We start from the raw sequence: 22,729 nt of genomic DNA, 5'->3' as shown, positions 1-22,729 counted from the left end.
ACTCCGGGCTGATTCTTCCTACGGAAGTGTCCTGGTTAGTGTGGAAGCTTACTGTGGAATTAGGGGAATCGCTCCTCCAGTTGAAATTGTGCCATGTGCCCAGTGCGGGGGTCCGGGGCGCCGGGACTGGCAGCGGCCGGTGTCCGGGTGCCGGCCTGCTGCATATTAACTCCCGCACTGCTGTGTAAAAAACAAAACAAAAAAAAAAACTATGTTTCAATGCCAGACTGGGCAACTGCCGCCCACGCCAGTGCATTGTCCGGTCTCACCCCCTGGGTGATTGGGGACGGTCGTTCCTGGGGTCAGGGGTCCGGCGGTGCCTGGGCCTCCCCCCGGTGCGGCCGCCCTTAGGTCACCCAGGGGAGGATGGGGGGGGGGGGCCCCGCTTCCCTGATTCCTGCATCACTCTAGTGCTGGTCTCCCTGGTCGCTCAGGTGTAATGTCTACCTGGTCACTCAGGTGTAATGTCCCCCTGATTCGCTCTGGTTGTATTGTCTCCCCGATTCGCTCTGGTTGCAATGTCTCCCTGATTCGCTCTGGTTGTAATATCTCCCTGATTCGCTCTGGTTGTAATGTCTTCCTGAATCGCTCAGGTGTAATGTCTTCCTGAATCGCTCAGGTGTAATGTCTTCCTGAATCGCTCAGGTGTAATGTCTTCCTGAATCGCTCAGGTGTAATGTCTTCCTGAATCGCTCAGGTGTAATGTCTTCCTGAATCGCTCAGGTGTAATGTCTTCCTGAATCGCTCAGGTGTAATGTCTTCCTGAATCGCTCAGGTGTAATGTCTTCCTGAATCGCTCAGGTGTAATGTCTTCCTGAATCGCTCAGGTGTAATGTCTTCCTGAATCGCTCAGGTGTAATGTCTTCCTGAATCGCTCAGGTGTAGTGTCTTCCTGAATCGCTCAGGTGTAGTGTCTTCCTGAATCGCTCAGGTGTAATGTCTTCCTGAATCGCTCAGGTGTAATGTCTTCCTGAATCGCTCAGGTGCAATGTCTTCCCGAAACGCTCAGGTGCAATGTCTTCCCGAAACGCTCAGGTGTAATATCTCCCCGAATCGCTCAAGTGTCATGTCTCCCCGAATCGCTCAAGTGTCATGTCTCCCCGAATCATTCAGGAATGATGTCCGCCCGGCTTCATGTTGGTGTCACGTGTTCTCTGGGTCACTCAGGGGCCAGGTGTTCCTTGTTCGTTCGGGGTCATGTGTTCCCTGTTCGCTCGGGTATCATGGATCCCCGTGGTTGGCCGGGCTTCTGGTGTTCCTGTGCGTTCAGGGGTCATGTGTTCCCTGTTTCATTCAGGGGGCATATGTTCCCTGTGTTTGGGTCAGGTGTCATGAGCAGTACAAACCCGGGTGTCATGTGTTCCCTGGGTCACTCAGGCACGATTCCGGCCCAAGTTCACTTGGGTCAGGGTCACGCACCCTTTCGCTGCTTAGGGTCCAGCTGTTTGCATCCCTCGCCGGGTATCGGTCCAAACACAGCTTGTTTCTTCACGTATAACAGGGTCTCGGCCTCCAGGACTGCGAGCTAGCTACTTTCGTTACGCCAAAGTCTCCTCCTTGTCCAGGTAAGATCCAGCCACGAGGCTGCTGTGCACCTTGCCACTGGGTTACGTATTCGTTGTCACGAGCTCCCGTTCATAGGTCCCCATCTCACCTCGGAAGTCAGTAGCGCGGTTCGCTCCATTTCAGGTAAGTAACAAACACCTCCACGGGGTCAGACCCATTCCCCTGCAACGCTTCTTCGGTCATCTGGGGGAGGGGGAAGGAATCTCATCTGTTGCCTTCATACCTCCTCCATGCAGCTTGAAGATGTCGCAGGCCCCGGAGTCGGATGAAAACTTGTCTTTACCCGGGACCTCCGTATCAGGGCACGCCAGCAACCCCTCTCTGCGGAGCTGGACCATCCCGAAACTGGTGGCAGAGCTCAACAGAAGAGGAATTCACCATCCCGCCTCCGCGAGAAAAGCGGAGCTGTACCGTCTCCTAATGACGGCACCGTCAGGCTCAAGTGACCAACCTTCTCTCTCCTCAATCCAGCTATCCCTCCTGCAGTTGCAGGCCACCATCGGCAGTCTGGTGGGTTTGGTGGCGGACATCCAAACCAGGATGGGGGAATTGGAGTCACGGCCGGCGGCACCACCTTCCCCAGCCCTTCCGGCCTTACCATCTACATCCCAGGAGTCGGCGCCAGGTACGGTCCGTACCAGCCCCCAGATTGCCACCTCGCATTTCATCCCAGAAAACCTGAAAAGGGACATCCTAGCGGGGAGGGACGTCAACCTGGCGTCCATTCTCATTGCGTCACAAGACGTATCGGAGAATAAGGTGATTAATTGCGGGGAGGTCTCGGTGGTTCTGCGGGCCAAGGATGCCAGCCTGAACCGTAAGCTGTCAATTCCCGAATTCGTCTTGGCGTTTACCCTCTACTGGGATACCATCTGCAGCAGCCAGCCACACAGGCGTGAGGAGCTGGATTCCTATTTGTACCGGGTCACCGACTTAGGTTACAAGTACGGCGGATCAAACTTCTACGACTACCACAGGTCTTTTTCAGCCAAGGAGGCCGCCGCCCTCGCCCAGTTCCAGTTCATCACGGACTGGGCAAACCTGGACATGGAGCTGTTCTGTCGTCATTTTGCCGGGTTGCAGGCCCCCACGTGCGCAGCGTGCCAATCCATACAGCACATGGCCGACTGGTGTCCCAACCTCCCCACCTCGGGCCGGGAGGGTTCCCTGCCTGGCCCCTCCGGCACACAGCGGTTCCAAGGGTCCACTGACAAGCTGGGCAGGCCCATTGCTTACCTAGGGCAGAGTCAGGTCTGCAACAACTTCAACGCCGGGGGTTGTGGTTTCAACAGTTGCAGGGCCTTACACGTCTGTTCCCTCTGCTTCAGGGCCCACCCCCGCTCCAGCTGCCCGAAGAGGCAACGTAAGACGCTATGACTGACCGACATCAATATCGAGCTCTTGGGCATCCTGTTGCGAGACCACCCCGATCGCCAGTCGGTAGAGTTCCTTCTCGCCGGCTTCGAGGGGGGCTTCGATACCGGCTTCGTGGCCCTCCCTCAAGTTTCCTGGGAGGGAAGGAACCTACAGTCTGCTATTCAAGACCCAGAGGCGGTAGCCACCCTGTTGCAGGACGAGGTTCAAAAGGGTTTTCTCCTAGGCCCGTTTAAATCCATCCCATTTGCTACTTGGAGGATAAATCCCATTGGCCTGGTCTCCAAGCAGGCCTCCAATAAAAAACGTCTAATTTACGACTTGTCAGCTCCTCACATGTCGCCGATCCCCAGCCTCAACTCCCTGATCCCGTCAGAAGAGTTCTCGATGTCCTACGCGTCCATAGACGAGGCCATTCAGTACATCCGGCTGGCCGGGGAGGGGGCTTGGTTGGCCAAGGCCGACATCGTGGACGTCTTCAAGCTGCTCCCCATCCTTCCTCGGCTATGGCAATATTATGGGTTGCATTGGGCGGACGGGTTCTATTTCGCTGACCGGCTCACCTTTGGGTCTAAAAGCAGCCCGTGGCTGTTCGACAGGTTCGCCTGTGCGCTGCACTGGATCCTTGTCCATCATGGGGGTCTAGACATGGTCATACATTACTTGGATGATTTCCTGATAGTCGAGAGGCCCCAGAGCCCCCCCTCAGGTTGGCGAGTTTGCTCCAGCTGTTCGCCGGCCTCGAGGTCCCTGTGGCATCCACCAAGACAGAGGGTCCAGGCACCAGGGTTACCTTCTTGGGCATCACCCTGGATTCGGTCCGCATGGAGGCCAGCCTCCCCGCGGCCAAGCTGGCCAAAATCAAAGCCGCCGTTTCCTCCGCGGCCTCTTCCAGGGTTTTGTCCAAGCGGGGAGCTCCAGTCCCTGTTAGGGTTCCTTACCTGTGCATTTAAAATCATGCCGCAGGGCAGGTCCTTCATTTCCCGGCTCCTCAACCTCCTGCCGACCGCTCCGGATCAGGACTCCACCTTCCGGCTGGACGGTCAGGCCATGGCGGATCTTCAGATGTGGCGAGCTTTCCTGACCGGGTGGAACGGCATCTCGTTATTTGTGCCATCCCCGGACGCAGCATCCCCCACGGTTTTCACCGATGCCGCGGCCTCCCGCGGGTTCGCGGCGATCTTCTACCCACAGTGGTTGGTCGGCAGTTGGCCGATGGAGCTCCTGTCCGAGGCTGAGGCCATGAGGTCCTCGCCGCTGTTGGAATTATACCCCATAGTGGCGGCTGCCCACGTCTGGGGTCCGCTCTGGGCAAACAGGTCCTGGTTGAGGTAATTTCAAAAGGGAGGGCAAAATCCCCCAGGATCATGGCCCTGCTACGTAAACTTGTCTGGCTGTCCTTGGAGTTTAACTTCCACGTCTTCGCTTTCCATGTCCAGGGAACGCAGAACGTGGCGGCCGACGCCCTGTCTCGGTTTAACCTCAATGTTTTCTTCCAGGAATTAGTCCAGCGGTCGCTAGCCGCCAACACCGCCAGGAACTATGACGCCGGGTTCAGCATGTTCAAGCGGTTCACTGACACCCACCCGCAAGGGGAGGTGGACGAGGTCACCTTTATCATGGCCTTCATAGCCCATTGCCACACCCACCGCCACCTCTCTTTCAATACCATCAAGCTGTATTTGGCCGGCATCCAACACCACCGGATGCTCAGCGACCCTTCTGCCAGATCCATCTTTTCAAATCAGGCCATCAAAGCCACCCTCAGGGGCATTCAGAAAGTTAGCGCGGCGGTCCAGGTGCGCAGGCAGCCGGTGTCAGGTGAACTTTTCCGCAAGTTAGGCTACTTTCACACTAGCGTTCGGCTGTCCGCTCGTGAGCTCCGTTTGAAGGGGCTCACGAGCGGACCCGAACGCAGCCGTCCAGCCCTGATGCAGTCTGAATGGAGCGGATCCGCTCAGACTGCATCAGTCTGGCGGCGTTCAGCCTCCGCTCCGCTCGCCTCCGCACGGACAGGCGGACAGCTGAACGCTGCTTGCAGCGTTCGGGTGTCCGCCTGGCCGTGCGGAGGCGTGCGGATCCGTGCGGATCCGTCCAGACTTACAATGTAAGTCAATGGGGACGGATCCGTTTGAAGATGCCACAATATGGCTCAATCTTCAGGCGGATCCGTCCCCCATTGACTTTACATTGAAAGTCTGGACGGATCCGTACGAGGCTATTTTCACACTTAGCTGTTATATGCTAAAATAATGCAGACGGATCCGTACTGAACGGAGCCTCCGTCTGCATTATTATGATCGGATCCGTTCAGAACGGATCCGATCGAACGCTAGTGTGAAAGTAGCCTAATCCGCAGCCCTAGACAGTCTTCCTTTTGGGCAACCAGCAAGCATCATCACCAAAGCAGCCATGTACCTCGGGTTCTATGGGTTCCTCAGGCCCGGGGAGTTCACCTGCAGCGCCATCTCCCGCACAACCCTGCTCAGGCGACATCTCACCTGGCACTCTGACCACTTCATCCTATCCATCCCATCCTCAAAGACCAGTCAGACCGGTCCTTCCACAGATGTGGAATTTTTCCCTACGGCCACCTGTTGGTGTCCTATCAAGGTGCTCCAGGAGCTCCTGGCCTCCCGTCAATCTTCCGCTCTAGACGACCCGTTGCTCCCGATCAACGGTAGGCCCCTGTATTCAACCCTGTTCATTTCAAACATCCGTACCCTGGCCGCAGGGCTGGGTTTCAACCCTAGCACGATATCCGGGCACTCCTTCCGCATAGGGGCCGCATCCGCAGCATCAAGTCACCAGGTACCGGCGCATGTCATCCGCAAGATGGGTCGTTGGCGGTCGTCCTGCTTCACAAGGTACATTCCGAATCCACGGGCGGAGATCTCCAGAGCCTTTTGTTCTTTGGCATTATAGTTTACACAATGCTTCAATAAATGCTTCACTCCCTGCTACGTACCAGTTCTCTTTTTGGCCACTATTCAGGCCTTACCTCGTCACTGGCGCCGGGCACACTCCAGCCAGTTGGGTTAGGACAGTCCGTAGGCATGCCTATTCTGTTCCTCGCTTAGCTCCTCCCACAAATGTTGAAGGCTGCTTGCAGCCTGTAATTGTGGGAGGAGCGTGCTCACCCTTTATAAACCCCCTCCTCCAAGCAGGAGGGCGCCCGCTGTTGCCCCTCCCTCCCATCTCTTTTCTTATACTCTCCTCCTAGGTGGCCCACTATTCAGGCCTTACCTCGTCACTGGCGCCAGGCACACTCCAGCCAGTTGGGTTAGGACAGTCCGTAGGCATGCCTATTCTGTTCCTCGCTTAGCTCCTCCCACAAATATATATATTGTTTTTTACACATTTTTTAGGACCACTAGGGGATATGACCAATCAATCACTTTCTCACTGATATAATACACTGCAAAATCATCTATTATCATTGTTTATTGTCTGTAAAATGAACAGGTATCCTGTTAGACCCTTCCAGAGACATACACAGAAGGCAGACCTGGGGGCCTTCACTAGGCTACCATGGAAATTTATTAACATCCCAAAATTATATCAGGGTGATGCCGATCAGGTGGCAGAGGGATCTCCTTCCCTGTGTCTGACTACCCAGTTGCTGGGCTCTCTATTTAGCGTGCAATTCTGCGGGGTTAAATGGAAAAGATTAGAAAGAAAAAAATGTTATTTTCTTCCAAAAACAGCACAACTGAGCTCAATTCACTTCTGTGGTGTAATCAGAGCAAGTTCATACATTAGGGCAGGCATGTCCAAACTGCGGCCCTTCAGCTGTTGCAAAACTACAACTCCCAGCATTTCCGAATAGCTGTAAGCTATCCAGGCATGCTGGGAGTTGTAGTTTTTGCAGCAGCTGGAGGGCCGCAGTTTGGACATGCCTGCATTAGGGGGTCCGCAACAAAATCCAAATGTGCTGCTTGCTAGAATGAATTTCATGGGGAAATTCTGGCACTTTTTTTTTAGCAGAAAAATAAATACGCTCTGATTTTCGCGACGATTTTTGCGCTGCATGTGAATGTGGTTTTGAAAACCTGATCCGCTTGTATTGTACTGAAAATGGCTGCGGATTTGCAGAATCTGACTGCAGATCTGTCACGTGTAAAATTACCCGTAGATTCCATAGCGAGGTCCATCACCGGCAGCTACTTAATTCTGCTTGTCTCTTCGGAGCCAACTCTCCTTGGAGGCAGAGCCGACACCTGCTCGGCTGCGGATCACCAGGCACCAATTCAATTGTGTGTTTCAATTGCAGAAAAAAATTTGATGATTGTAAAAGGTTTTTACTCAAAGTCCCGACAAATGGTTTTACCATTACTGAGAATTGTGAATACACACAACATATGTGGATATCATGTAGCGGGTTTACAGAAGGACACATGCAACACTCCATATAGTATATGTACAGCTGTGGGGTCGCCAGACCAGCACTGTATACGCCCTCTATGTGGTGCATACATCTAATCATTCCTCCAATATCCTGTTGTTTCAGGTGCACAGAGTCTTTTCTAAAGCCGCCACGTCCCGTGACACCATCATCGAGCGCGGAGACCGCATCCTGTCTATCAATGGCCACTCTCTACGCGGTGCAGCTCACGGAGACGCCCTGAGCGCCTTGCACAGAGCCAAGCTGAACAGAGAGGCTGTCGTTGTGATACGAAAGGAGGGCGACAGGGAGAGGCCGTGCAGACCAGACACGTCTGGGGCTGGAGGAAGACACCCCACATCTGGAAGGGATGTTTCTATGGCCACTGATGCAGGTAGGAGGTGAACGCAGGGACACATGGAAAACATTTCAAGTCACATTTGGTTCACATTATCGCTGGGAGACTTCTTGCCATCTAATGAAATCCATATTACACATCGAGTTCTGCTCTTCACAAAATATCAGACTCATTGCTCCTCATCTGGGGTTTCGGGGATCGTAGCTTTCTTTAGGTATTTTTTGGACAGATGTGCATTATTTTCTGAGAAGTATTAAATACAATGATTGATTGGACGAGGCTGAGCTCTGCAGTTTAGTATGCTCTGTACTGTACTATGTCACGATATAAGGATATAATGCACACCTATGCCCTGCAGTGTGCCCAAATTTGCAATTATTTTGTGGGGAATTTCCTTGAGTGCCAAGGTAGTGCCAAGGTTAGTTGCTGTAAATCAGAAATTGATAAAATGTCAGTGAGATTTTACAGCAATTTACTGGTTTTCTGTCCTCATGTCCACTGTACATGAACACAAAATAATATGAAGCACCTGCCACAGGACCACCATAACCGTGGCAGCTACGGGACTCCCATAACTGTGGCAGCTACGGGACTCCCATAACCGTGGCAGCTACGGGACTCCCATAACCGTGGTAGCTACGGGACCCCCATAACCGTGGCAGCTACGGGACCCCCCCATAACCGTGGCAGCTACGGGACCCCCATAACCGTGGCAGCTACGGGACCCCCATAACCGTGGCAGCTACGGGACCCCCATAACCGTGGCAGCTACGGGACCCCCATAACCGTGGCAGCTACGGGACCCCCATAACCGTGGCAGCTACGGGACCCCCATAACCGTGGCAGCTACGGGACCTCCATAACCGTGGCAGCTACGGGACCCCCATAACCGTGGCAGCTACGGGACCCCCATCACCGTGGCAGCTACGGGACCCCCATCACCGTGGCAGCTACGGGACCCCCATCACCGTGGCAGCTACGGGACCCCCATCACCGTGGCAGCTACGGGACCCCCATCACCGTGGCAGCTACGGGACCACCATCACCGTGGCAGCTACGGGACCACCATCACCGTGGCAGCTACGGGACCACCATAACAGTGGCAGCTACAAGACCCCACCATGTACGGTTGCCTGTGTAACAGGACCTCCCTGTTTGACGCTGCACCTTTCACCGTCACTTGCTTGTTCCTCATGCGTGCCAGAGAAATTCTCACTTGTGCCGGGGGTCTACCATGATGAACTATACAATCTTGTACAAACTTCTTGTAATTTACAGCCCTTGCAAATACTAACAATAATCAATCATTTGCATCTCAAATTAGAGAAACCGATCCAGCAGCTGTCTGTGCTGATGAATAGGGTGGAGCTACAATACCAGTAAAACCCATGGAGGAGAGTGGACAAGCAAACCCGTTTCTAATGCTGGACAGGCCTTTTTACATTGGGCAGTCTGCAGAGGCAACCCTTCCCTTATCCAGCTTCTTCTCTAGTGCACCCCAAGTCCGGTACAAACAGGTTAATGAATCAGCGCTGTGGCCCCTTCTTTCTCAGGATCCATTGGGCTCAGAGAGGTCAACAACCACCAATCCTAAAGTAATAAAACATCCTAGCGATCGGCCATCACTTTGAGAGACAGGAATAACCCTTTAACAGGCTCTCCATGTGATAGGAAAGCAAGAGCGGCTAATGGGTGAGGGTCCTGAACCTGGGACCCCTACCAATAAATCAGAATTCTCTACAGTATTTCAAAATGAGTTTTTAAACCTCTATAAGTCATAATCCTCAAACAATGTCAAATCTCATACATGTAACCCCCCCCTGAGGAGCTATGATGGGGGTCTGGCCCATCTGTGCCTTTTCTTGTTAGTTTTGGAAAATGTGTAGGGTTGGGATTGTACAAAGTACAGACAACTTCCTTTCCTACTGTACATTAAAGTGCAATCGTGTAACACGCCCGTTGTCTGGAGCTCTGCAAACACTCATCGAGTTCCCCGCCGTGCCGGGCCCTTGTCCTGTAATGTTTACACAGGTTGAAGTCTTTAGTAAGACATCAGAAATGCTCGCGAGTTGTACGGAGGAGGCCCTGCCTGGTGTCAGGAATCCGAAATTATAACCCGCTTGTAATAAATGAATTACCCCTGTGACCCGGGCACTACATGTGCCTGTATATAATAATGTATAGTAGACAACTGCATAAACAGCCATTACAGTAAATGGCACATGGTGGGGGGGCTGGTACAGACTGCACATTGGGGCCAGGAGCTCCTGGGCATTTCTTCATCGCTTTATTATTGGAGTATGGATGAAGGGAGTGATAGTAAATGTACGTGTAAGAGATGGAAGGAGAGATGTGATTGTCATATAGTCTTTACGGCAGATCTCCCACTAGGATGTTCTGGATCCTTGTCAATATACAATCAACACTGCACAGACCCAGTCATTTTCTTTTACTTATTTCCTCCATTTTTTCCTTTTCTTACCTATTTTTTTTCCCTTCCTTCCTCTCTACCCTTCATTTTCTCATTCCTTTCATTGATTTCTTTCCTTTTTCCCCTCCCCTTTTTTTTCTTCCTTCTCTTTCATTTCTTCCTTCTCTCCTCTTGTCTTTTTTCCTTCCCTTTGCTTCTTTTTATTTCCTCTTCTTTCTTTTTTCCATTCCTTCTTTCCTTCCTCCCTTTTGTCCTGCCCTTCTCTTCTTTACTTCCTTTTTTTCTCTTACTGTCCTTCCTTTCCTCCATCCTTCCACCCCCTCTTCCTCCCTTTCCTTCCTAACTCTCTTCCTTCCTATTCTTCTCTTATCTTACTACTTTTCCTCCACCCCCTTCCTCTTTTTCTTTCCTCACTTCCTCTCTTTTACATACCTTTCCTTCATGGCTTTGAGCTGCCTGGATATTTGTATCTGTATCTCCTTCCAAACATTGTCTGAAACGAAGCGACAGACTCTGAGGGTTCAGCTTAGAGCTGGGAAATAGTTTAATAAGAAACACATTGGGGAGGACCGGCCAGAATAAGGAAGTGATAATATTATAATCTTGTTGGGGAAGATGCCAAACACAAGGTGCTGGAGGAATTGCCTTTATTTCTGATTTAATATTGACATAGGGGCAGGCTATGTGGGTGCTGCGGGCCCTTGGAGAGAAGGAGCCCAGCTTGTTTGTCCTCCCTCCCCAGAGCAACTGCATTGTAAAATCTGGCATTATAATTCCATTCTGATCATTACTATGGGCTCCCTCTTTTCTAGTACCCATGAGAAGTGATTAGAAGTTTCCATGAGCAGCCAGGACACCAGTCATGCAGAATGTTCGGCCCCCTCTAAATTCCATAATAAATAGGGGTATTCTTATGTAAAGCCATGAGTCTTATATTGACGGCACAGATGGGAGCTGTTAGAGAAGTGCGGAAGCAGCCGCTGTGTAAGACACAAATTGCTACTTTTATATAAACCCCTCTAAATAATGAATAATCTCCATAGTTTATCAATGTGATCTGCAATTTCATCCAAGACATAATCCACATTTCTAACAAGTTTTCTGCTGTGCTAAATGCTTCTGGAAGCAGTATGGCTGGCATTTTCCAATGGATTCTGTAACCCTCATGGTATTCACGACACTGTATAAGCCTAATGTTCCTGCAACAAAACTAATGGAAAGAATCTGCTGATCTGCAGTTTACTTACCCTTTACTGATGCCGAGTTACATCCTGTACTATACTCCAGAGCTGTACTCACTATTCTGCTGGTGCAGTCACTGTGTACATACATTACTTATCCTGTACTGATCCTGAGTTACATCCTGTATTATACTGCAGAGCAGCACTCACTATTCTGCTGGTAGAGTCGTCTTTGTAAATACTGTACATAACTTATCCTGTACTGATCCTGAGTTACATCCTGTATTATACTCCAGAGCTGCACTCACTATTCTGCTGGTAGAGTTGTCTTTGTACATACTGTACATAACTTATCCTGTACTGATCCTGAGTTACATCCTGTATTATACTCCAGAGCTGCACTCACTATTCTGCTGGTGCAGTCACTGTGTACATACATTACATTACTTATCCTGTACTGATCCTGAGTTACATCCTGTATTATACTCCAGAGCTGCACTCACTATTCTGCTGGTGGAGTCACTGTGTACATACATTACTTATCCTGTACTGATCCTGAGTTACATCCTGTATTATATTCCAGAGCTTAACTCACTATTCTGCTGGTGGAGTCGCCATGTACATACATTACATTACTTATCCTGTACTGATCCTGAGTTACATCCTGTATTATACACCTGAGCTGCACTCACTATTCTGCTGGTGCAGTCACTGTGTACATACATTACATTACTTATCCTGTACTGATCCTGAGTTACATCCTGTATTATACTCCAGAGCTGCACTCACTATTCTGCTGGTGGAGTCACTGTGTACATACATTACTTATCCTGTACTGATCCTGAGTTACATCCTGTATTATATTCCAGAGCTGAACTCACTATTCTGCTGGTGCAGTCACTATGTACATACATTACATTACTTATCCTGTACTGATCCTGAGTTACATCCTGTATTATACTCCAGAGCTGCACTCACTATTCTGCTGGTGCAGTCACTATGAACATACATTACATTACTTATCCTGTACTGATCCTGAGTTACATCCTGTATTATACTCCAGAGCTGCACTCACTATTCTGCTGGTGCAGTCACTATGTACATACATTACATTTCTTATCCTGTACTAATCCTGAGTTACATCCTGTATTATACTCCAGAGCTGCACTCACTATTCTGCTGGTGCAGTCACTGTGTACATACATTACATTACTTATACTGTACTGATCCTGAGTTACATCATGTGTTATACTCCAGAGCTGAACTCACTATTCTGCTGGTGGAGTCACCGTGTGCATACATGACATTACATATTTATGTTTTCTTGCACTTCTTATGCTTTCTGGTGGTGGTGACATCACAGTCGGTATACTTACGCTGTCTATATACTGTCCTGTAGTGCAGGATAGCTGCCTCCCCTTCACCATCTGCTCTAGTGGTCGGTATATACTGTATGCACATGACCCTGTTACTGAGCTATGTGGTACAAATCCTTAACACATGCTAGCAGAGAATGTGCTTGGTGAAGGCACCATATGGCGGCACATATAGGAGCTATAGGAGCTTTTGCACTCTATTGTTGGTGCATCCAGTGTTTCATGTAATATTTGCACACTGACAGTATTTTTACACATGGTTCACGTGGAGCTACAGCAGTAAAGATGTCAGCCATATAATTAGAGGGCCCTTCCTCCTATGAAGTAGTTTTACGGGAGGCGCAGCAGACACCTGTGCAGGGAACAATAGGACATAATGAGATGTTGTTCTTTGTTGCAGCTGATGTCGATCTGCGGGATGCAGTCTGTGTGGAGCTTCACAAGACGTCGGCCGGGCTGGGCTTCAGCCTGGACGGAGGGAAGGCGTCTATTTATGGGGACAGGCCTCTGTTCATCAAAAGGATATTTAAAGGTATGTTTTATATGTCCGCCTCCTACTGACAGACATCTACAAGTTACAGGACACGGGCTGGGTGGATGCAGACCTGCCTCACCTGATGTACGGGTCCTGCTCCATTATTGGCTTGGCACAGAAAAGCTAATTGTTAGGTGTGGTCATATCACATAGACCCGACTGTACATAGGGTAGACCTGATCTTCACGGAAGAGTCTGTTACCTACACCAGACCCCTGGCGGCAGAACCCCAACCTGGAGAACAGCTCATATTCTGTGACCACCATCTGCAGAACGGTCCATCTGCTGTGGACCCCACCTGCAGAACCATCCATATTCTGTGACCCCCAAAGTGAGAACAGGCCACATTCAGTGACCCCTGCCTGTAGAACAGTCCACATTCAGTGACCCCTGCCTGTAGACCGGTCCACATTCAGTGACCTCTGCCTGTAGAGCGGTCCACATTCAGTGACCCCTGCCTGTAGAACAGTCCACATTCAGTGACCCCTGCCTGTAGAACAGTCCACATTCAGTGACCCCTGCCTGTAGAACAGTCCACATTCAGTGACCTCTGCCTGTAGACCGGTCCACATTCAGTGACCTCTGCCTGTAGAGCGGTCCACATTCAGTGACCCCTGCCTGTAGAACATTCCACATTCAGTGACCCCTGCCTGTAGAACAGTCCACATTCAGTGACCCCTGCCTGTAGAGCGGTCCACATTCAGTGACCCCTGCCTGTAGAGCAGTCCACATTCAGTGACCCCTGCCTGTAGAACAGTCCACATTCAGTGACCCCTGCCTGTAGAACAGTCCACATTCAGTGACCCCTGCCTGTAGAACTGTCCACATTCAGTGACCTCTGCCTGTAGAGCGGTCCACATTCAGTGACCCCTGCCTGTAGAACAGTCCACATTCAGTGACCCCTGCCTGTAGAACATTCCACATTCAGTGACCCTGCCTGTAGAACATTCCACATTCAGTGACCCCTGCCTGTAGAGCGGTCCACATTCAGTGACCCTGCCTGTAGAACATTCCACATTCAGTGACCCCTGCCTGTAGAACGGTCCACATTCAGTGACCCCTGCCTGTAGACCGGTCCACATTCAGTGACCTCTGCCTGTAGAGCGGTCCACATTCAGTGACCCCTGCCTGTAGAACAGTCCACATTCAGTGACCCCTGCCTGTAGAACAGTCCACATTCAGTGACCCCTGCCTGTAGAACAGTCCACATTCAGTGACCTCTGCCTGTAGACCGGTCCACATTCAGTGACCTCTGCCTGTAGAGCGGTCCACATTCAGTGACCCCTGCCTGTAGAACATTCCACATTCAGTGACCCCTGCCTGTAGAACAGTCCACATTCAGTGACCCCTGCCTGTAGAACCGTCCACATTCAGTGACCCCTGCCTGTAGAACAGTCCACATTCAGTGACCCCTGCCTGTAGAACGGTCCACATTCAGTGACCTCTGCCTGTAGAGCGGTCCACATTCAGTGACCCCTGCCTGTAGAACAGTCCACATTCAGTGACCCCTGCCTGTAGAACATTCCACATTCAGTGACCCTGCCTGTAGAACATTCCACATTCAGTGACCCCTGCCTGTAGAGCGGTCCACATTCAGTGACCCTGCCTGTAGAACATTCCACATTCAGTGACCCCTGCCTGTAGAACGGTCCACATTCAGTGACCCCTGCCTGTAGAACGGTCCACATTCAGTGACCCCTGCCTGTAGAACAGTCCACATTCAGTGACCCCTGCCTGTAGAACAGTCCACATTCAGTGACCCCTGCCTGTAGAACAGTCCACCTTCAGTGACCCCTGCCTGCAGAACAGTCCACATTCAGTGACCCTGCCTGTAGAACAGTCCACCTTCAGTGACCCCTGCCTGCAGAATGGTCCATATTCAGTGACCCCTGCCTGTAGAACGGTCCACATTCAGTGACCCCTGCCTGTAGAACAGTCCACATTCAGTGACCCCTGCCTGTAGAACGGTCCACATTCAGTGACCCCTGCCTGTAGAACGGTCCACATTCAGTGACCCCTGCCTGTAGAACGGTCCACATTCAGTGACCCCTGCCTGTAGAACAGTCCACCTTCAGTGACCCCTGCCTGTAGAACAGTCCACATTCAGTGACCCCTGCCTGCAGAACAGTCCACATTCAGTGACCCCTGCCTGTAGAACAGTCCACATTCAGTGACCCCTGCCTGTAGAACAGTCCACATTCAGTGACCCCTGCCTGTAGAACAGTCCACATTCAGTGACCCCTGCCTGTAGAACAGTCCACATTCAGTGACCCCTGCCTGTAGAACGGTCCACATTCAGTGACCCCTGCCTGTAGAACAGTCCACATTCAGTGACCCCTGCCTGTAGAACAGTCCACATTCAGTGACCCCTGCCTGTAGAACAGTCCACATTCAGTGACCCCTGCCTGTAGAACAGTCCACATTCAGTGACCCCTGCCTGTAGAACAGTCCACATTCAGTGACCCCTGCCTGTAGAACAGTCCACATTCAGTGACCTCTGCCTGTAGACCGGTCCACATTCAGTGACCTCTGCCTGTAGAGCGGTCCACATTCAGTGACCCCTGCCTGTAGAACAGTCCACATTCAGTGACCCCTGCCTGTAGAACAGTCCACATTCAGTGACCCCTGCCTGTAGAACAGTCCACATTCAGTGACCCCTGCCTGTAGAGCGGTCCACATTCAGTGACCCCTGCCTGTAGAACAGTCCACATTCAGTGACCCCTGCCTGTAGAACAGTCCACATTCAGTGACCCCTGCCTGTAGAACAGTCCACATTCAGTGACCCCTGCCTGTAGAACAGTCCACATTCAGTGACCCCTGCCTGTAGAACAGTCCACATTCAGTGACCCCTGCCTGTAGAGCGGTCCACATTCAGTGACCCCTGCCTGTAGAACAGTCCACATTCAGTGACCCCTGCCTGTAGAACAGTCCACATTCAGTGACCCCTGCCTGTAGAACAGTCCACATTCAGTGACCCCTGCCTGTAGAACAGTCCACATTCAGTGACCTCTGCCTGTAGACCGGTCCACATTCAGTGACCCCTGCCTGTAGAGCAGTCCACATTCAGTGACCCCTGCCTGTAGAGCGGTCCACATTCAGTGACCTCTGCCTGTAGAGCAGTCCACATTCAGTGACCCCTGCCTGTAGAGCGGTCCACATTCAGTGACCCCTGCCTGTAGAACGGTCCATATTCTGTGACCATCACCTGCAGAACGGTCCAAGAGCTGCTGCTGTATTTAGCTTACAGTGGACGGACAACACTGATACATTATAGCAAACCCACAGCTGTGAGTAGGACAAGGACACAATGGGTTTCCAGCCCCTGAATGTAAAAAATAATGTTCCCGTTCACGGACACCATACCATAAATGTCTGATAGATGCAGGTCCCATCTATCTTTGGAACAGGGGACCTCTGACCCCATCCCACCGGGTGAGGCAGCTGCTGGGGATGGATGGAGAGGTGGTCCTCTACGTTCACTTATATTGGAGGACCCCTGTTCCATAGAGGTGGGACCTGCATCTATCAGTTGTTTATGGCATTTTAGATGCAGAAAACCCCTTTAGTGTAAAAATCCACTATGGTCGCGATGCCTCACTGAGACACTAGTAGGACACATGGTTAGCATAGACATGGGGGTCCTCTGCTGTATGAGATAAAGCGGAGAGCCACTCTCTGGCCATCGCTGTGTATTGTGTGCAGCAGCGGATTCCTCACCCCCTGTATTACACAATGGCTGCTCCTTTCTCTTGTGGGGGTCCCGTGTGATGTATGAGCGCTCACCATTGGTGACATCGCTCTCGTGTTAAGACTTTACGGCTGCTGTTAAATCCTTGTTGGTTTCTGCTCCAGTGAAAAGTTCAGCCATTATTAGAGAAATATGTGTCCGTCAGGCATCACGTCATTCCTGTCTGCAATTAGGAACAGCTCCCATCGGATATCTGCATGTGTTTCAGGCTCCGTTCACACCAGTAGGTATGACATATAGAAATGGACAGGTCCAGATGTAGGGTGTCCATGGTACAGAGCAGGGCCCCTCAGAGCCCAGCTATGCCTGTAGGTTTCCAGTATAAAGCTTGATATAAATTGAAGTTGAATAACAGGAATAGCTCACTCCTCAGCAAATTAGGACCAGGTGCTCTAGGCCAGAAAACTGTATCACCCGTACAGGAGAAAATATTAAAAAATGGATAAATAAACTGGACTGGCACTCTGTATGTAAGAAACAATTAATAGAATATACGATAAAATAGTGTAAAATACAATGTAAAGTGATCACACAATTTATTCAAATAATAATGGTAAAATCAGATAATGTGACAAAAATTGATAAAAATAAAGATAGACGCTGCGCAGCAGGATAAGATAGAATTCACAATCATAAAACTGATAAATCCTTAAAACCAATATAGCTGCGTATATAAGCCTTGATGGTAAAACAAATGAATAGATGCTGTGTCTTTTCTTTTAAATAAGGAGAAAAAGTCACATTGAGGGGACAATAGTGAGTAATGTCTGTACTCAGAAGGGGCTTTGAGGAAAGCAGGTTCCCAAATAAAGCTTTTCGTTGGGTATAAAATAAAGTGCTGTGTGCTATAAGGTTAGCAGTTCGTCTTACCTTAGCCCCAGATATTCAAGGTAAGGATAGGTATCATATACCTGATGGTGTGCAGTCCTTTCCCATGTGTCTCGGCAGACGCCGAGGTAGCGTGGTCGGTGGTGTGCTTCTGGTTAGATCCACAGCAGGATATCGTAGAGGCTGATGGTCGGACTGTTAGTATCCCAGAACGCCACGTCTCACGTGGTATGTGACGTACCTCCCGTCCGTGACTGTGTTCAGGTATCGCGATAACTGTGATCGGTGGATACTTCAATGAAGAAATTTTCTTACTGGAGCGCTCCAATTTTTAGTGAAAAAGTCGCAGACTTTGTGTCATCTGTAGACAGGCCTTGCATGGTCCTCAACCATCTGCAGAAGTTCAGTTGTTCCCCTCTCAGAGGTTATTTAGCATAGTACAGGGATGGTGTTTCCCAGGATAAATTCAGCTCACTAGTCAGCAGCTTGATATACTTCATCTCACCATACAAATATGTAAGAATGCCTCTGACAACCCCTCCCCCCTGATGACATCATCCAAGGCAGTGATGTTAGCACCCATGTGTATTTCTGTTTGACACATTTATAGCCTACCAGCCAATGCCTCTCGCCTCTGCCAAAGGTGTTGTAGGCCAGGGGTCTGCAACCACCAGCACTTCATCTGTTTGAAACTACAACTCCCAGCGTGCTCCATTCATTTATATGGGAGTTCTGAGGCCAACCTAACAAGTGTGCATGCTAGGAGTTGTTGTTTCTTAACACCTGGTGTTCTGGAAGTTACTGGCCCCCAGTTCTGGGCAGTGACTCCTTCATTATCTGGAAAGGCCACCCCTGCCCCTGGGGTGCGCCTGCCACAGCTGACAGGTGGTTGCCAGTCCTGGTGCTGCATTTATAGGGACTGCACCCCTTGTGATGTCACCACTAGTTCTGAGGCTTTAAAGATAGGGATTGCACCCCTTGTGATGTCACCACCCATTCTGAGGCTTTAAAGATAGGGATTGCACCCCTTGTGATGTCACCACCCGTTCTGAGGCTTTAAAGATAGGGTTTGTACCCCTTGTGATGTCACCACCCGTTCTGAGGCTTTAAAAATAGGGACTGCACCCCTTGTGATGTCACCACCCGTTCTGAGGCTTTAAAGATAGGGATTGCACCCCTTGTGATGTCACCACCCGTTGTGAGGCTTTAAAGATAGGGATTGCACCCCTTGTGATGTCACCACCCGTTCTGAGGCTTTAAAGATAGGGATTGCACCCCTTGTGATGTCACCACCCGTTCTGAGGCTTTAAAGATAGGGTTTGTACCCCTTGTGATGTCACCACCCGTTCTGAGGCTTTAAAAATAGGGACTGCACCCCTTGTGATGTCACCACCCGTTCTGAGGCTTTAAAGATAGGGATTGCACCCCTTGTGATGTCACCACCCGTTCTGAGGCTTTAAAGATAGGGATTGCACCCCTTGTGATGTCACCACCCGTTCTGAGGCTTTAAAGATAACACGCCAGCCAACACCAATGATGTTGCTCAGCATGACATCACTGTTATCCCTGAACCCATGTGACATCATCACTTGTACTAGTACCCTTTATAAGACAGACAGATCCTTCCCCAACCACATGAAGTCATATCTGCCACGTTCTGTCATTCTGCTCCTGCTAACCGTTATTCATTTTCTTCCATTCTGTGGTAATCATAAACACACCTCCTGTGTCTTTCCCCATACTTTACACTGCATCTCTGCTCGTTCAGATTGACTGCTGTATATAAGCAGGATTTTAGTAGATGGGAAAGCTAATGTCCATGAAAACATTCTTGTTGACATCGCTTTCTTTTTGCTGGCAGGTGGCGCCGCTGAGCAGGCTGGAAGAATAGAAGCTGGAGATGAAATCATTTCGATTGGTGGAAAAGCTTTGATCGGCCTCATGCACTATGACGCCTGGAATATCATCAAAGCGGTTCCTGAGGGGCCGGTGCAGTTACTGATCCGAAAACACAGAACCGCCGTGTGATCAGGGCCCCCCCCCCCAATGCACCTATTCTCTATAGAAACGGCTGAGCGCCCCCTAGCTGTGCCCATGGGAATGATTTCTCTGTGAAGACCTGGGACATCACACACAGGTGGCACCGGACACTTGCGGCTGGACTTTCCAGGAGATCAGCAGGTTCAGCATTGACTGCGCCACTGTCCATGGCGGTGCCATGCAGCGAGGACCTGCGAGCCTGTATTTCTTATGTGGAGATTAAACTTGAATAATAACATTTATTTATATCTCCTACATGCTATCTTTGAAGCATCACAAGAAGCGTGTTGCATTTATGAGGCTGTCGATGTAGCAGAGCTGAATTTGCCGTTAACTGTTTCCTCTTGAGCACTGTGATAATGTCCAGTAGATGTAGCAGTGGTCGTATGGTAAACAGCAGATAACATATTGTGGTATCCCGATGAGCTGTGCCCCACATGACAGACTTGGCACTGCTAGAGACATTCAGCTCTGCTACAACTCGACATAGCAGAAGCCTGTTTTTTGGGTTTGCTTACATTTGGTCGCATAGCATCTATTCACATGATGCACATTTCTCTCTAGGTTGGAAAACCTGATGCAGTATATGGCACTATGAGATGGCGGTCCAGCCCCAGGACACCGGCCCTTTAATATCTCCAAAGTCTCCTTTCAGGAAATGTTGGGTGACGACAAACTCTGCCACAATTACAGGGTTTGTTACTCTGCTTTGTAGCCAGCTTGGTTGGCATCCAGCTTTCCCAGGCTGAATAGATTTATTTTCATACAAAAATGTTCTGCGTGTAAAAAGAGGTTCATCACGAAGGCAGCAGGATATAATCTACAGATGTAGCAGAGCTGGATTTGTAATGTCAACCTTATTTATGCGACTTGATCTGAGTAAGAGGGACAGGGCAAGTTTACTGGCAGTCCTATGTAAAACTGCAGGTAGCACATTATAAGATCATGAGTAGTGTTGAGCGAACTTGTGTTTTAAGTTCGGCGTCTAAAGTTCGGGTTATCGAAGAATCGCGTTATGGATTCCGCTACCACGGACCATAACGGAATTTCTTTGATAACCCGAAATTTAGACGCCGAACTTAAAAACACAAGTTTGCTCAACACAAAATCATGAGGATCTGAAATGACAATCTCAGCTCTGCTGAATCTGTAATGTGTAGCTCCAGCTCAACGAGATGATTGATAGCGTATTGAGAGTGGAGGACTAGCGCCATCTGGTGGCCAATTACATTATATACCCAGAAAATGATCTATATTTATACATAGATTTATGGAAATCGCATCTATACAGAGTATATAGAATTGCCATATGACAGAGTTATTTTCCTACCATGAACCCCCACACTGGTCATCAACGGGTAAATTCTCTACATTGTCATATGATATTATTCACATACAGCAGTGCGCTGCAGCCGATTGCTGAACTACAATTCCCAGCATTGTTCCCACAGCCTGAAGCTGCATGCTGGGAGTTGCAATTCCACGGCAGCCGGGGAGCGTCAGGCTGCAGGCCACTGATATAGAGATGTGGTTCATAAGAAAGTATTTTTAACACTGAATATGCCAGATCTTCTCCATCGTCGCATCCTGATCTATAGGCGGTTTCTTCCCCTCATCCGTGAGTCATGTGTGTGATTGAAGATGATGGGAGTAGGACTGACAGATTCCTCACTCGACACCTTGCACTTTTGGATGTAAATATGGGGAACAGGGGTCAGACCCCGTATTTACTGGTCCCCGTGCCTTGTCTCACAGACAGTATTAACTTAAAGGAAGATTCCATGCAAAACTTCAGGCCTTTTGCAGGGCTCCAGAGGGTGGGGCATGACAGATATACCCTCTTTGGTGATATTTAAATTGATGTCATGCTCCACCCCTTTATGCTTTTTTTGGTTGGTATAACACAATGTATACATTGTGCTTGAGCATTCCTTTAAGGCCTGTTGCCCACAAACGTAAGGGCTCTGTGCCCATGCTGTGGAGTGCAACTTGCATGGGCACCGACCGCAGGGCAGCCGCATGCGGATCGCAGAGCCATTCACTTAAATGGGGTCCGCGATCCGTCTGTTCCGCAAAAAGATAGAACAAGTTCTATTTTGTTGCGCAACGGAAGAACGGAACCCCACGGAAGCACTCCGTAGTGCTTCCATGGGGTTCCGTTTCGTACCGCAGCTCCGGATTCAAGTGAATAGGTCCGCATCCGTGATGCAAAATGCACACAGCTGGTGACCCGTGTATTGCGGAACCTCCGTATGCGGTCCGCAGCACAGGCACGGAGCCCTTACGTTCGTGGGCAAGAGGCCTAAGAGTTATACTGTACATCTTCTTGACCCTTGGGGTTCGGCTACAGCTGTCGCGCCCAAGGATCGCAGCGGGATCGCCGTGTTGCGGTGCTAGCGTAGAAATAAATTCTGCCAACAGTGTCCATGCAAGTTGCACTGCGACACCATTCATTGCTACCACCGCTACACTGTGATCTCACTGCAATCCTTGGGCCGCTACCAAGATTGCCCTGTAGCCAAACCCTTAAAGGGGTTGGCCAGTATTTTAAGAAAATTGCAGGAAAATCGAACCATTCTGTCCTCAGTAGTGATGCCTGCATGTGCGGCACAGATGGCTGAGGCCAGTGATGTCATAGCTGCAGGGACCAGCAGATCAATGAGAGATTTAATGGGTGAGAGTCATTGTTCTTTTTAATACTACTTATAGGAAGAAAAAAAAAACATTTTTTTCTTTTATTACCCAAAAAACACTGGGTTCCTTGAAGAAAACCATCAGTGGCCAGGCTCACCAACAAAAAAAAATAAAAAGAGGTGGCAAATGTACCAGAAGAGCCGTGTGTGAACCCAACCAAATAAATGTCTATTTAAAATACAAAATACCAGAAGTTGTGTCCTGGGTCACGGCC

The 22,729-nt window shown here is 49.9% G+C and overlaps 1 protein-coding gene across 4 annotated transcripts in view; it reads left to right on the top strand.

The window, feature by feature from the left end:
• The window catches only part of PDZD2 (PDZ domain containing 2), a 287,308-nt gene extending 265,420 nt beyond the window's left edge, over positions 1–21,888 (top strand). For all 4 annotated transcript variants that reach the window (XM_044276397.1, XM_044276399.1, XM_044276400.1 and 1 more), the window contains 3 exons: positions 7,451–7,718; positions 13,071–13,202; positions 19,643–21,888. In XM_044276397.1, the coding sequence (XP_044132332.1) occupies positions 7,451–7,718; positions 13,071–13,202; positions 19,643–19,809 (567 nt within the window). In that variant the 3' untranslated portion in view covers positions 19,810–21,888. The remainder of the gene's footprint in view (positions 1–7,450; positions 7,719–13,070; positions 13,203–19,642) is intronic.
• Positions 21,889–22,729: the final 841 nt, after the last annotated feature.

The sequence above is a fragment of the Bufo gargarizans genome, chromosome 1 (assembly GCF_014858855.1).
Source record: "Bufo gargarizans isolate SCDJY-AF-19 chromosome 1, ASM1485885v1, whole genome shotgun sequence".
Lineage (NCBI taxonomy): Eukaryota > Metazoa > Chordata > Amphibia > Anura > Bufonidae > Bufo > Bufo gargarizans.
The sequence above is the reverse complement of the archived record's forward strand: the minus strand, read 5'-3'. Positions and strand labels throughout refer to the sequence as shown.